Source organism: Ischnura elegans, chromosome 5 (genome assembly GCF_921293095.1).
Source record: "Ischnura elegans chromosome 5, ioIscEleg1.1, whole genome shotgun sequence".
Taxonomy (NCBI): domain Eukaryota; kingdom Metazoa; phylum Arthropoda; class Insecta; order Odonata; family Coenagrionidae; genus Ischnura; species Ischnura elegans.
In genome coordinates, this window is record NC_060250.1 from 1394879 (window position 1) to 1411596 (window position 16718).

Consider the following 16718-nt stretch of genomic DNA (forward strand, 5'->3'; position numbering starts at 1 on the left):
AAACCTCTGACAACCAACGTGAAGAAAACCCGGAAGACGGAGATATCCACGAATCAATAACGTCACGGAAGACTATGTGACAACATAGAGTATGCATAGAAATATCCAGTCTTTATCTCAACCCTTATTTTTTTAACACGGAAACGAACTTAGGAGGTACCAGTTCCAAAGTAATAGTGATAGATAATATAGTAACAGGGAAGGATCCAGGATTTTTTATGGGGGCACAAGGGGCCTGACAGGTCCTCATGTATTTGTGATAAAAAACGAAGTACAACAACTACTCTATGATATATTTTTATTTTTACATAAAAGTTATTAATATTAAACTAAATGATTGAGGCTCCGTACTAAGCAACATAAAACGATCGTCATGGAAACCGTATTAAAATCTTATCTAATTAACCCTGGAGGGAAGACACGGGGGCACGTCCCATGGATGCAAACACGATAGTTCAACAGGTAACTAAGGACTTGAGGATATATATATAGAATAAGGACTCTGAATATATATTATTGTTTCGGAACGGCTGGGAACGGTACTGCTGGGCACGGGCACGGCTGAGGGCGGGCACATTCAAGATTTATAGGAAGTGGCCTTCTTATGCAATACAACCTCAGCTAGAAGTCAAGGTTTATAAGAGTCGATCATGTTATCGGGTTAGTATAAAGATTACTTCGATGGAGGATACGTCAGACACAATGTCCGCTTTATCTACTCCTTCGGAGTGGTTATTGCAGTCAGTCGACCCTGCGGAACTGTCCTTAGAGGATCTATTCGTCCTCGTGAGCGGAATTTTTGTGCAATCAAACATTAAATTCGAGAAAAAAGGTGACGACGCAGTTCGACTGTCATTGCCGTACTCCACACGGGTAGACACGCTGAAAACTAAATTCGGCGAATGGGAGCCCTTGGTGTCCATCAACCCTTTATCGCCTCATCACTCAGAGAGCCAGAGTCGCAGATTCTTGGAGCTGACCAGGAAGAGGGCTGTGTGCTGCGCATCGCCGAAACCTGTTGATGGCGAAGCAGGACCCTCAAAACGCTACAAAACGTTTAAGTGACCTGATCGAGAAGTACAAGGCCACTTCTTGGAGTGAGTTATATGATAGTACAGATTCCGAAGAATGGAGACAATTAATTAAAGCTCATGGGTATAATTTGATGCGCGAATGTACGCTCGCAATTCAAGTATACGTGAAAGATAGACTTGTGCTTGAAAGGAGTAATAGATTTGAATACTTGTTGTCGTGTGCAAAGGATGGGTGTAGCGACAGCAGAAGTGCAATATCTGAATTGTTTCTTAGAAATTCTATTTCTCCTAATCTTTTTGTTAACTGCCTTAAGACAATACTTAATGAAGAGGACACAAAGATCAATTGCATGTACCTCTGTGGAAGGAGTAACAGTGGAAAGAGTTTTATAGTGCAAAGTATTGCACGTCATTTTATATCAGCTTATGCATCGAGTTCCCATTCATTGAGTGAATTTGCATACGAAAATTTTCTGAATAAATCTTTGATTGTTATTGAAGAACCCTTCTTTATTGAGTGCACTTGTGAAGATATGAAAAGCATTTTGGCGGGTGCCCCTTTTGAAATCGGGAAAAAATACTGTTCCAAACAAAAATTAAAAAGAACTCCGGTGTTAATGACAGGAAATAATCATTTGCTGGGTAAAGGTTATCTTAGACCTCTTGACGAAGAGGCATTAAACAATAGAATTTTATCATTTGATTTTAACATTGAATTTAAACCGGACCGTGTTCTTAGTCCGGAACAGTTCGCTGATTGGGTCTTGTATGTTTATAGGGGATTGACATGCTGAAAAGGACGATGGCACAAAAACGAGCCGCAGAGGACATTCTAGATACCCCTCCACCGACTCAAAGAACGAGACGTGATGTTGGTGGTTCCTCGGGGGGCACGGGAAACTCTGGACAGCACGGTATACCCGAAGGAGAGAGTGAGTCGCCGATGGAAAGACCCATACCCTTCAACCACGTGACCTTTACCTTTCGACAACGCTCCTGGGAGGAAATCGATTGTTCATTAAAGACACTACCATTAACGATAGCCCTACACTCAATGCTCGATGATGAAATGATAGACGTGATATCCAACGTGCTGCCAACTTGTTTGGGTTTCAGGATACATAAACCGATGGTAAAAATTTCGAATTTCATCGTACTCACGGATGAAATTACCGTGAGGAGCAATTCCCCTACGGAAATGTCTTCCTTTGTACAACAGAGTAAAATTATTCATTTCATGCCAAAACACACCGTCACCACCGGTTATACTATTACAAATACTGATTCTGCCAGTAAAGTTAAAATGGACGATTTGCTTAAACAGAAAAAAGATAATTTCTTAGTTTCTCTTCCGAATACAGAAAATTTTGAAAAATTAAATATACATTGCATAAGTCATCCCATTCACGCTAATTTATTGAATAACGATGAACGATATCAGGGCTATATATTGAACGATGTGGATTACGGTGCCCACGATTTACTTGCAGCTGCAACTACTGAGGAAGAGAAGGAATGGCTTAATTGTAGATATTATTACGGTATCGTAGATGAAACGGGTACCGTGTCGGCAATGACGGATAATTGGGAAACGAAACAAATGACGGTAAATAGTTGCAGAAACAGAGACAAAATTGAAATTTTAGGTGCAGGGGATATTATCGAATTTGAAGTAGAAACGAATTGCGAGGGCGATATGTTGTATCCGGACCTCATTAATACACGGACCCCAGGGATTTTTAATACCTTTCAATTGAAAGGAATTGAAAAGAAATCGCAATTGACAACGATTAAACGGGGTTACACACCGTGGCCGAGTTCTTTTAATCCCAAACTATACAGAAGGAACGCAGCACTGGGAAGTCAGTGGCTGTTCGCAAAATACAAGCCCTTACAACATCACTTTTTCACCATGGTCCCCATTAAGAAAAATAACGGCTCACTCATGAAGACTAGGGCTTCGTGCATGATGGAACAGAGTTTTCAGGTTACGTTCGTATTTAGAGACGATGAAACATCAACTGTGGCACCACTCGATATGTGCCATCTGCGGGCTAGAGGAGGATGGGTGAACGGGAGACAAAACTACAATGAGATGGGAACTCTGATGCCATTTTTAACATGATTGTAAAAATTTGAAAATAAAAAGATATTTAAAATGTACATTTTTATTTTTATTTAATCACATGTCCATACATCTTTAAATTTTGTACCCTTATACCCAAAGGGTAGGGTATGTACTCTGTCGTTCAATACGACCCTTTTCCTATCCTCCGAGGAGAGAGCCAATCTTCGTTGTACGACTGTTTGCAAGTGGTGTTCTTTGGACTGGATGCTGTACTGATCCACAAATATACTTTTATTAGAAAACAAAGCATCCTTGTAATCATGAAATTTCACACGGGTACCATCCGGGACGGTTTTAGCAGAGGATTTAGTTCCTTTATTTTTCAGGCTGAACCCATCTTCGAATCGGATGGCATACGATTTCGCCCTCAGTCCCACAAATTCCATAATTTTTCTGTGCCCACTCTCATCGGACCACAGGCCGGCTTGCTTGTGGGTCCCCCTGGTTTTGATAACGAAATCGTCCGGAACGTCCTCGTAATCAAGAAGGGGTCCTAATTTCTCATCGTGCAGCATCGTCAGCAAGGGATGTTGTTTGCACTTTTTAAAATGGATCATGAGACAGTCCGTGTCACTGTACAAACAGGACGCATCGTCACCGAACACCTCTTGCAAACGGTACAAAAATTCATATACTCTCAATTTGGCCAACTCCAATATGGAAAATCCTAATTGGACGGGTTTATTCAATACTATATCTTTCTTCTTAAATTCACAAAAGTACTTATCGTCTACAATTATGTAATTTTGACAATCCTTGAGGAAGGAATTAGTTCTCCCAGTGCCCTCGTTATGTTTATCTTGCAGGACGGAAAAGCGTTTGTACTTGAAAGGGTCCTCAGCGCATTTTCCATATAAACTATTGTTGGCCAATTTGAATAGATTTGCATAAGATTTATTAGTGGATTGCTTTCTTAAATTTATATTTCTAGTCACATAGTCTTTGAATACATATTCCTGCGTGAAAATAAACACTTTGTGCACTTTCGTGATAATGAGTCCCATTTTCACATAATACTGTAAATTTCTCATATGTACCAAATAGTGATCTTTGTCCAGGAATGTTGTACAAAGTCTCTTGTTATAACTGTGCGGGGCCAGAGGGAATTGGTGGTGAGCATCGTGAAGTCGTGGAGGATATCTGATATCCACCAAGGCAAGGAAGCAGCGATCACCATCCTCCGCCCACCGCTCCCAATCACATGGAAGCTCTGTCAATGTCTCGATATGTTCGACACACAGTTTTTCACACATCACACTCGAATACAGACCGTTTATGTCCGTGAATAATATGCTTTCATCCGCTTTACTTTCGACATTGGCATATCGCGTGATGCATTGGGCCACTCCTCCTCTGATATTTTCCCTCACAAGTACATATAATTCAGAATCCGTAATAATTTTGAATGCCATGGGATTCGACAATATGCTGCAATGCCAGGTGAATGAGGGAATTCCTTGAAAATAAACTGGGTCACAATTATATGTTACGAAGGAAGCTTCGCGAAAGGCCTCAAACACTTCGGTCAACAACGCAACGTCAAGATCGAGATAAAAATTATGGTAATCTTTGAAAGTCAGCATGCATTTGTTATCGAAGACCTCGAAGGCCGCTTCCTTATCTTGCTGAACTCCCGTGACCTTGCTATACCAAGCGTCATCGCTATCCGGCAGTGTGTGATTCAGTTTGTTTGGGGAATCAAACCATTCATAAGGAAATGGGGCCTTGGAACGATATTGCTCCGGCAAATATTTCGCATACTCGATTGTATGCGATAGAGCATCAAGGGAAGACGGTAGGAAGTTAAAACTATCCATTATGCGAAACCGTACCTCTTCGGTAAGGACAGACATCACATCAATTTTTTCAAATGACTTGGCGTTACATTGTACCTGGGTACCGAATTCCCGTATGATTTCACGTAAAATTAGATGACTGTCATAACCACGGAAATTGTGAAAGAGAATCACAGCGGCGTTTTCGTAGTAAAGCCAACATCTTTTATGATACGAACCCCTCGTCCCGTCAATGAAGTTACGTTTGCCATGTAATACGTTCTCCCTATTCAAAATTTCGTTTCCACAAATCATACACTTAGTAGTTTCAAAACCCGGAGTTAGCGACCACAACTTAATCCATGATGACAGCGTTTTTACAAAATGAGCAGCAAGTTCGGGTTCCTCGTCGACGGTGTGAATACTTTTCTTAATTATTCCTTTTGAACTTAAAACATAAAAGCAGTAACCTGAGATATGGTGCTCACCCGATTCTATATAGGCTTCGAAGTCCGCGTATATAACCAGGGAATGTTTACATTTGGGTTTGTTACCCACCATAATTCGGGAATCGGTTACGGTAGATACACGAACCTCACATTTTCCCATGGTATGGTAGCGTTTGCATCCCTCGCAAAATGCCCTAGCGTTTCCCTTCGTTTTATCCCTCAGAAACGCGTCTAGTTTTGTGATGTAGGAGAACTTTTTATCTTTATAGAACATACGTATTAATTTATCGGAAGGATTTCGCGAAACATCATAGATAACATTACCTCTTTCATTAAATATTTGAATATTGTAATTATCAACCGAAATATGCCAAGCCGGTAACTCGGATATATGCATATTTTCCACCATCACACATGGATTTTCACTCAACCATTTCTCGATACTTCTCATTTGCTGTCTATTGTTCAGCGTCGGGTCCCACGTATGTCCAAGCGCCAAGCATCCCGCGAACGTATTTTTCATCCTCGTGCGTCTCGTACCGGTGCCCCGGGAGAAGTATTCGGCGTTCCGGGTATTTCTCGGGGTTGGATTCGGAGAATTGTTGGGTTGGGAAGGCGCCATGGTAAACCACCACGATGCAATGCCAAGGAAGGTGAGGCCGGATTCCATCATCTGAGAGAACTCTTCGATGTCCGTCAACTTGACATAGGCGTCCCCGAAAAAGTCCTCAACCTCCAGCATGTCCACATCCAAAATAGCGTCCAGGTTGCAGCCCAGATGAAGCTCCACCTCCTCTTCGTTTTTCATGAAAAATGCTGATGGGTGTAATATCAGCTTTATGGATCTAACTTCATTCAAATACACCGTAATGAAATCTACGGCTTCTTCGAAGGTAGAAGCGACCCAGTAACCAGCGGCAGGTACTGCGTTCTGCACTCGCTTAGCCATCACGTTCGACTGATTTGATTATCGCCAAACAGGCCGCTATATAAAGAACTTCGTATTAGCAACTACTCAAAAGACTCCCCTTTAATATACCACCACTCAACACTGAAAAAACGACCTCCTCGACACAGAACAGTTGAGGACGATTGATGCAATTCTCCTATGATAACCCCGTGACATCACTCAGGCAAATGCATCATCATTACATCAATGCCCGCCCTCAGCCGTGCCCGTGCCCAGCAGTACCGTTCCCAGCCGTTCCGAAACAATAATATATATATAATAAGGATTCTATTCTAGGATATAATAATAAGGATTGACAGAGTAATATTTTGATAGGGTACTCGAAAAATATTCGTGAGTCTTCATGGCACATCCCATGGTCCTTCCCACCTCATCCGAAGCCGCCATCTGATAATCGCTATCTCATCCCTCCAAATTGCCACCCATGTAGGATTTAATGTCTCCACTGTCCAATCCGAGAGGTTTAGGGTGTCCGCGATTACAAAGCCGCGTCGCCGTTAATTCGCGGCATCATCTTTGGCACGTCCGGGAGACATCGTGTCGCAACGCAATCGGCTGTACCTCACACGACCAATGGCCGAAGGAAGGGAGGCGTGAGAAAAATCCTTAAAGGCAGACGCGCCGAGTCGGGACCCAAATTCTTCGAGTTCCTCACGTGCTTGAAAGTGAAATGAAAAGGGTAGGCAATGGGAGAAATACGGCATGAATATGAATCGTCATAATACTACATTCTGGATCATTTTCAGCCAAAGAATATAGGCAAGATACAATTGAAGTCGTAATTTTGCCTTCACTTGTTTCATAGACCACTCAAAGGGAATTGTTTACCCATTTTTATCATAGAGAATTTTTATAGTGGATTAACGAGACTATTAGTCGATTAGAAACTGTCATCCCTGATTATATCTAGGATACTTATTGCATATTAATGCATCGCAGAAGGATATTCGGGGTTTCCACCGGGTCTGGTTCTCCATCACGGCCTATGTTCCGATAAACGAGTCGTCCCTCCTCATCAACGCATGTCAATTAATGCATTCATTTGCTTTGATCGTTAAACAAGCCATACGCTTCATCATTGATTAGTTAATTCATGGTTCTCACACTAACTGAAATAAAAAATTCACGGTTTTTTCCAGGTTTTCACGGTCTAGATGTCGTCAAATTCACGGTTTTAAGATAAACTATTTTAGGCAGATATATCGATCGCGTAACGATCATCGACCGCATGTTTACTAAAAATTTTACAAACGCGACAGACGCTGTGAATGCAAACGCAGCAATGGAAGTGCTTTGTCGTTGCTTACAAAATCATCTCCGGGTAAAGTTTGTGAGCGGGAAAATGGAGGGACCAGGGTGCCAGGAGAATTCAGAAGTGTCTGAATTTTCGACAGGGTTTTTGGTTACTATTATTCAGGCTTTGGTACAGGCTTAAGGTCAATGCGTAACCATGGCACACGGACCAACAACTGCGCTTAGAATACATTTTTGCAGATAAATGTGTGGACAGTGCCTGCGCATGACTGACCTTGAAACATGATCCACATTTTTTATTCTTCTTTTGCTCTTTCAATCGTATTTCTGAAATGAAGTTTGAGAAATTTTTAAGATCATATGACGAAATTCACGGCTTTTTCCAGGTATTTTCAAGGTAAAAGAAATTCACGGCTTATTCACGGTTTTAAGGTTTTCACGGTTGAGTGGGAACCCTGTTAATTGGAATTCCAGTGATCGACACGAAGCACGTATTTGTGTGTGAACGACGTTTCGATGAACGACTCGTTCATCGAAACGTCGGCCCTCATGGAGAACCTGACCCGGAGGATGTCATCAATGAACAGCACTACAAAAACAAATGTCCATGCTTTGCATAAAGGTAACTTCCACAAGCGGGACTCTAACCCGCGACCTTCAGATTAGGTCTTTACCCTCCATCGAGGCCGTCACATTGAAGTGACCTTTATCATGTAAAATAAGCACACTCTAACAATGAAATATTTTATGAAAGGGCAGCATCACATTTACGAAATAATTCAATAAGTAAATTCGTAATTAATGACACATCGAATAAAAATTGGCTGTGGAGTGATTATTCAATACGAGAGATTTTTGGAGGGCACTTATAACAGCGCTCCGTCGAATGAGTCATTCACACTGTGTGGTCCTCTCGGTCGGTGCCTTTCGTTACGAGCAGGCTTAGGCCGATGCCGAGTTTCTACTCATTCTCTATTCCGCCATTACCCTTACGCACGGCGCAAATAACCTGAGCTGTCGGTCCACTCATCATAACAGTAAATGAATATCCAGGAGGTTTTTACACAAGTACGAGTATTCCGATAACTATTCACATAGAGCTACGCAATCGAAGAGTCATTTTGAAAATGCAGATACTCTTTTAATGTAGGAAGCCTAAGAGCTTCTATATAAGCACATTATTCACAGTCAAAACTTAGCTTGACAGTAAGCCATTAAAGGAAATAAAAAGTTAGACATCACTAGAATACATTAGCGCCACGACTCGAAATATTATGTTAATTTATTTCCGAGAACAAACAAAACTGTAAACGAGGAGAATTTCGCAAATGGCTACCAGTTAGTTAAGTCATTTCCAAGATTCTAAGAAAAGGACATTTTATATACATAAATTCCCGATTAAAAACTACAATGGAATTGTCTTGTAGACTGATATTTTGAAAACTTGATTAAAAAAGAGCTATTATCTCCAACGTTTACCATTCTCAGATCGGATGAGCCCCTTTCTCCCTGCATTCATTCCTTCTCACTCTTATCACATTCCTGACCTCTGAGCACATCTCAGGGTAACAGCTCGACTCGATTTACGACCTGGTTCGACTATCATAGCGGGATCTTATATAAGCACGTAATTACGGATTTAATCTTTTATGAGCGACCCTTAGCATTCCCTCGGCCTTGGCAGGCGGATGGATGGTGCTCCTGCTCTTTTAGCTCTTTTGTCTCCGCGGGATTTTCCGTCGTAAATCTCAGGACATTTACACATGCAGCGATGCAGCATATACCGCGATAACTTTGTTTGGGACTCGTTTATATATTGGAAGTATAAATTATGAAACGGAATTGACATTGCTGCATTGTTGATTCATGGCGAAGGAGTCGAGATAAGCCTAGAAAGGCCTCATCCAAGACGGTAGAGATTACTCTGAGAAATAAACTGCGCCGGTAACTTGCTGCAAGTGAATTGTAATATAATTTGCCGGTGTAAATGTCTTTTATGGTCTGAGTTTATGAAGCCAATTACATTGACAATTTATATCACAGTTCATCGACAGCAAGTTATCACTTCAATATAAATGCCAGGGTAGACCTCCACTAGAAGCAAGTCAAACGTTTGTTTGTTTCCCTGCTTTGAAGTTGATGTTTTCTATCAAAGAAAGCGTAATAAATTACTTTCTGTATTCGTGCTAATAAAAAATGTGCTCTTCATCAGCAGCTCAATAATTCCTTGCTTGAAATCCGACAGTTCTCCTCACTTTCTCCACAGAGTAAAACTCACTCCACTCCACAGGAATCGTGCATCTTCCTTTAGCACGCGTCGACCCAAAGGACGCACCTTCATTCTATCTTTTTCTTCATTTATTGAATCAAATAAATACTCTGCAGCCTACATTACTGGAATAGTGGAAAGTATGTAATCCATAGAGAGGAAAAGAGACGAGGATTAGGAAATCCTGAGTTATTGGAGTATGGTGATGAAGCTAAGAGATATTTTAAATAGAAGATTGAAAGAGAAAGGGTCTTATTGTGAACTGAAGAGGGAAGTTCAATGAGAGATGTGGGGTAAGAGGAAGAGAATCGTTAAATGCTTTAAGGAAACGTAGCTTAACTGACGGAATATTTTAATTACAAAAGATTCGATTTATCAACATATCAAGAGAAAGTAATGTAAGGGGAAAAAATAGCTTATCATGAAAAAAATAATGTCCGACATTACAGAGCTTTTGATTAGATGACACTTCTGTGGAGAGCTAAGAAAAACCAATCACAGGGTTGCTAAGCGATGCATGTAAGAGAAAAGCGACACATTTTCGGGAAGAAGTAGATGGTTCCAGAGTCCTTTATTCTTGCCGACTTAGAACGCTAAATAAAACACTCCAAAGGACTATAGAAAAAAAAACTAATAATCAGCTACTTTATTTCCCGACGGTCAGTTAGGCAACCCCAATCTAATACATTTGCATATACTTGCCACTCATTAGTAGAAAGTGCAGCCGAGTACAGTAGCTTATTCCTTATTGGGCGAGCAAAGGGTAATGTCAAGGTGTGGCACAGCGGTCAGTCTCGACACTTTAAAAGAAAATCCACGAGCATATTTTATTCGCTATCCCCGACGCGTTATATAATTATTTCCTCGGGACATTCCGGCTCCTAACGTTCCATAAAGACTCCCGATCGTCAATTACAATATGTCAAGTTTTCCAGTCACGCAAACCACTCGCTACCAGGTCTCCGAAACACTAGGTCCAAATAAATAACAATGTGGGCTCAAAAAACAGGGCAAATTATGTGAATATCCTTCTCTGACGGAGAAAAGGCAATTTATGGCTGGAGAGATTTCCCAACTGCTGGACACCTCCCCCTTTTAAAAGAGCGGCGAATGACACGGTCACCTTGCTTAGCGATGTTGTCCTGATATCTGAATTTTGTTAACCCACTTGAAAACGCCTCTCCTCATACAAATATTCAGAAAAAAACTACAGTAAAACTCACTTATAACAAATTTCAGGGGACCGTCTTTCTATTTTGTTATAAATGGGATTTCGGTACATCGAAGATAAAGGATTTTGCTGTATCCATAACTGTATTGCCGGCTAATATTCCGTAAATTGTCCTTATTTAAGCAAAAAATTCGTAAAAATAAACCAATGTCCCACACTTACCATCAAATGGTTGTATATAGAAGGATTTCAAGATTAACGGAAAACTATGTGGTGATGGCCACACGTGAGAAAAACTGATAATAAGGTAAGTAATGGTTAAGTAACGAAGATGGCTTTTATTTCTTTATAAACGAGGAAATAAATCCTCAAGAACAAAGAATAGTTCGTAATAGGTGGGAATTCGTATCATCCGAAGTCGTTTTTTGGCGATAATAGGAAAGCCAAATGGACCGTGAACTCACCTCTTTATAGGTGGGATTTCGATACGTGCATGATCGTGTTTTATTGTATTAACTCGAAAAAAGAACATTCTTTTGCAGGATAGAGGTTACCAGCTATTTCAAACGGGCGTTTATTCCAATCATCATTAGTAGTTGCTAACTCAAGGTAATAATAGCATTGACGACAATAGAAATAATGATTGCTATTCTCACTCTGACCAACTAATGTCAACGGTAGCAAGTCTTTAGAGATGAAAAAGAACAGAATGGACAGTGTTAGGAGGAGGAATTTACTTCAGATTAAAATTAAACCCTTTCAATTTTTCATCACTTTATTTGATAAATTACTGCAACCTGTTTCCCTGTTATTAAAACATTTTTGGATAATTCTTTCCAACTAAAAGTAAGGGATGATCAACTTGTGTCCTTTAAGTGTATAATAATAAATCATATAGGTTAATAAATATGTATAAGGGATAGCGAAGAAAATTCCAGGGAAAGAAATAACACTTGACGTTTTGTATATAGAGGTCTTAAGAGAGGAGTCATCTCAATAAAAGAGCTTTTCTTCCTTTGGAAACAATAATAAATGCTCGCAATATGAAATACATTCATAAATCTGAACCGGAAACGGGCAACAGCTAAAATCAGGAAACGCCACCGTGTGGTGATCGGTCTTATTCCTGGGTGGTACTCTCGTTCGGAATCGAAGCAATTTTACGGCAACTAAGTGCTCCTAGCATTACCACCTTGAAAGAGAGTAAATGAGCACTCGAAGGCGGGTGAATGGGTTTTCTGACTGAGGCTTAATGCAAGATTGATGACTCCCATGTTCAATGGTGTAAGCTAGATTAACGACCTTCCCGCCGCAATAACCTAACCGACCACTCAATGGCGATCAGGTGATGTCACGCGATGCCTTTATTATCCTCGAAGTATCAAGGTATTGTTACGGTATCCGCTATCACGGAACTTGTAAATCACGCCAAGAGCGATTTCATTTCTCCACGGGACGGTTCCACTTTTTTATGTGAGAAGGCGTTCGGATAGGCTTGAAAGACACAGTGCAGAGGTAGGATAACCTTCTCAGACCTGAAAGTGTATTTTCCGCAGAAAATTTTCGTTTTCCTCATTTTTCTACAGAAATAGAACCGAAAAATATTAATCCACTTCAGAAATTGTTATGTTCAAAATGATTTTTACTATATTAAAATCTTTTAGAAAAAATCACTAAGCAATAATGAACGTATCAATTACAGTACGTAAACATAATGAGGTAATCACAAGAAGTGTTTTTTGCATGAAAGAATAAATTGCATAGTATTGATGTTACATAAGGTCATATTATTGAAATTAAGTAAAATAGTACCAATAAATGGTGCGCACCTCTCTTAACGCCACTCATTGTAGAATAACCCCAAAACTAGAAACTCTCGTGATGAACCACGCTTGGGTTTCATGAGAGAGATGGAAAACAGTTGAACATGTTCAAGCGAACAACGCGTAGAATACGATACCAGCGGCAATGATCACTTGGAGACATTCTTAGATCAGGGTATGATTTTTTTAAATCAGATGTATCATATATGATGCACTGGGTCTTAAGAGGATATAACTCCAAACAATGAACTCCAAAGAAGCAAGCGAATAGCACTGCGTATTTAATTACGATAACAGGGAGCAGGAGAAATTTGCGAATTACCACAGCCATTGTTTTTAAATCAATTTGTCGGCACTACAGCATGTCAATATGGATTTTAAATGCATTTAATGAATCTGTGATGACAATGTAGTCTTTACATGCCACCCATACAAATCGCTAGCAAACATACCTGTACACGACGCCACAGAGGGGAGGGAGGAAAAGAATAAGGGATAAGGTATCTCTTTTTCAGTTGTCAGTGGATAAGGCGCAGCTTTCCATTCTCCGCAGAAACATTAATGAGAAGTACTGTTTCCAAGAAGTTAATATAGAACGACCAAATTTACTCATCAGAAGCAAACTCCCCGTTAAAAATTGCAATGTAGGAATAACAAATAACTAAATGGAGCTATAAAGATACAAGGAAGGGAATACCAATGTAAAGGGAGATCTTGATAAACAGAAGAGAGTTATTGATAGAATTGCAGGTTAAAATTGAAAAGAATAGGCTGGAAAAGATTATAGCGTGGAACGTGGACGCTGATGAAGGAGCTGATTGCGTTAGAGATTAACATCTTGTACGAATTAATAATGACCTAATTTTAGAAAATTGAGAAAAATTAATTTTTAATATTTTTCAGCAAAATACCTAAAATGAGCAAAACAAATTATCTGGCGATTCTTTTGCCACGATGAAAACATCTTGCGACGCAAATGGACAGATTTTAGTTTTATTGCGTTAATATATTTACCTCCGAACACTATTATTGACTTCTTTCTCAAATTTATAGCACTGCAACCTTCCGAGGAAGCACTTCGCCTACTGAAGGAATGCTGAAAAGAGCTATTCCAGTGAATACAGTGCATTTATCCATGTTTTTTTCAGACGTAGTACAAACCTTAGTTTGGCGATCGTTTCGTCCATTGCATTAGCAGATGCCTCGTCCAATGGCGCCTCGGTGGCCGAGGGCAATTTGACGGGTCGCACGTGCTCCATGACGTGCAGGTTGCTGGACGGCTCCCCGATGCTCAGGTTCCTCCGAGCGGGAGGCTCGAGCTCCACCGACTGCGGATGGTGCACCTCCGCAGGCGAGGCATCCGTCGTGTTCACCACGAGCAGTCCGATGCCCATCGGAGGAAAGAGTGTGGACACTGAAAGAGAGAAAGAGAAACACATCAGTGAATGCTCGGGGAGAGCTCGTCCTGAGCAAAGCCAAAGGTGCATGGAAATCACAGAGTTAGGGAAGAAATGGGGAAATCCAGATCCCTGGGCAATCTATCACTTTTTTGTTTAATTTATTCATTGCCACACCCCCGAGAACAACGCTATTTGGTAATGAAGAATCTGAGATTTTCCCGGTGAATAGCGTGGATGAAAGCTTCTCGGGTTTCCAACCGGGTCAGGGTCTGCATGGTGTAGGCCGACGTTGCTAAACACAATATTCGTAGCATTCACCTTCCTCCTGGCAAACTCCGGGATCAGTTAGTCCGAGCTAAGGACCCTATTGGTCTGAAGACAGCCGGCATTTACCGCATTCCATGCGAATGTGGTAAAGTGTGTATTGGAGAGACGGAGAGGACCATTGAGACGAGGGTGAAGGAGCATCGACGCCACCTCCGACTCGGACAGTTTGAAAAATCGGCCATTGCTGAACACTGTGTTCAGAAAAATCACAATATCCACTGGGAAGTAACTGCCCAACAGAATGAAACGACTTTAGCCCGCAGCCACCGAGGCCTGCATAAACTTCACATAAAGTCACTCATTTAGGGATTAAACCCAAGGGTTGGATCGGGAAGATGGGGGTAGAGCTCACCCCGGGAATATATTTAAGAATACACATTTTTTCGGTGTCCAACGTTCAAAAATGTTTCTCAAACAATGCATCAGGTTAGGCTTTCCATACCTGCCGAAGTTTCGGAAAATGACTAGATATCATCGCGTGATATCTCAGGACAGCAAAAATGGAAGAAATAGGTACGTGAAATATTTTTACAAGTAAAATATTTCTTTCAACATTTATATAAAAATTTAACCTACACCCATACGTTATCATAGGTGCAGAAGTCACCAAGTTTTTTAAGGGACTGTAATTATCCGCTGAGCTGAAAGCCACCAAATGCCTCCACCAGTTTCGGATGGTGAGTCGACCTCTAGATATAGAGCTAAACTGCGCTATTAGCGAGTTTACTCAAATAATAAGCATTCGTGGACAAAAATCGATGGCATTCAGAAGTGGTATGGGTCCATCCCAGGGTAAATTTGGCCATCTTAATGTTACAATAAACCTGTGAAAATTCCGTGACTTGGCAATGAGAGGGCACCAACAATAACGCCTCACATCACCCGGGGGTGAGGGCAGCAGCTCTTCTTCACATGAGTGGAGAAGACCACAGTGGTTAGTCCTAGGACACTAATTTCACTGTGGACGCGGTAACATTTACTTTAACGGCTGTAGTGCTGCGATGTGGAAGGTAATGGGAAACCGCCGCATAATTACCCCGGAGAGTCGCAGCCACTCCAATTAAAAAAAATCAGATATGTCATGACTGCCTTAGGTAATGGGTAATGTTGAGAATATTTTTTAATGTGCGCAGTTACGTAACTTTTAGTCCTAGCACTTGCCGCTAGAGAAGCTGTCTTCTGCGAAACTTGTTAGCGCACCTGCAAAGTTACCCCTTCGAGCTTTCGTTCGCTCTCTCTCGTTCTGTCCTCCGACTAGAGCACATCAACTCCTGCGACATTCCAGTCCGCTTGGCCTATTTTTCCTGTCGGATTAAATTTACTTTAAAGGAGCTCACATGCCTTTATCTTATACATTAAAACGAGAAGGTATTTCTCTGTCATTCCGTTTATGCTCCCTTATACTGCGCCAACAGTGCAATAAAAATAAGTTACAGACACAAATAATACAGATAAATTATACATCGCTTTTTTATGAGATTTTAGATTGTCTTTTTTCATTAACGGTAATTCAACTTTCAATCCCCGAATGAACTGTCGTCACTGATGTCTGAGTCCTCTTCTTCAACATCATCCAAAATCTAGCAGTCTTAAATCTTTAGCTAGGTCAGCTACTTTAGCTTGAGATACGGTATCTTCTAAGCTCAATGCCTTCTCTCCGTCTTCTCTTTGTTTGTCGTCACCTCGAGCCCCAAGTGTGTTTGGTCCGCCTCATTAATCCTTAGCGTCCTAAGCGAAGGGGCCATGTGCTTCGCTCTGCATTTATTTTTTTTATTTTTTCTGGACAGTAATCAACGAATATATGATTCCATATATACAGTCAGCGTATAGCAGGACTCCTTCGAGATATTTTCTCGTCTCTTGAGGAGCCTTATAAACCACGAGCTTCAGTCCACTAGAGTCATTCATGCTATGTGGTGTTCTTTCAGGCAGTGTGTTGAAATTCTCATCGGGTGTACTTCAAGTGTGTGGTATTTTTTATAATTGGGGATCCTACGAAAAGGCAATAGTATTGAAAGGCAAAAAAGAGACTCGGAAGTCTGTTTGTGTGTTAGGTTATAGTAAATTCATTGGTGGGGTGAATTTCAAGGCAAAGACGTACGTCAACTTGCAGTTTTA

General features: G+C 40.9%; 1 protein-coding gene across 1 annotated transcript; it reads left to right on the top strand.

Annotated features, from left to right (window-relative positions):
- Window positions 1–513: 513 nt before the first annotated feature.
- LOC124159636 lies at window positions 514–3161 on the top strand. The gene is made up of 2 exons (XM_046535554.1): window positions 514–1097; window positions 1813–3161. Exon 2 carries the CDS (start codon window positions 1822–1824, stop codon window positions 3157–3159), a length of 1338 nt encoding a protein of 445 aa, XP_046391510.1. The 5' UTR covers window positions 514–1097; window positions 1813–1821; the 3' UTR covers window positions 3160–3161.
- Window positions 3162–16718: the final 13557 nt, after the last annotated feature.

Bases quoted from the DNA above. Each gene is read 5' to 3' on its own strand.
- LOC124159636 (XM_046535554.1), top strand. From the start codon at position 1,822: ATGCTGAAAAGGACGATGGCACAAAAACGAGCCGCAGAGGACATTCTA.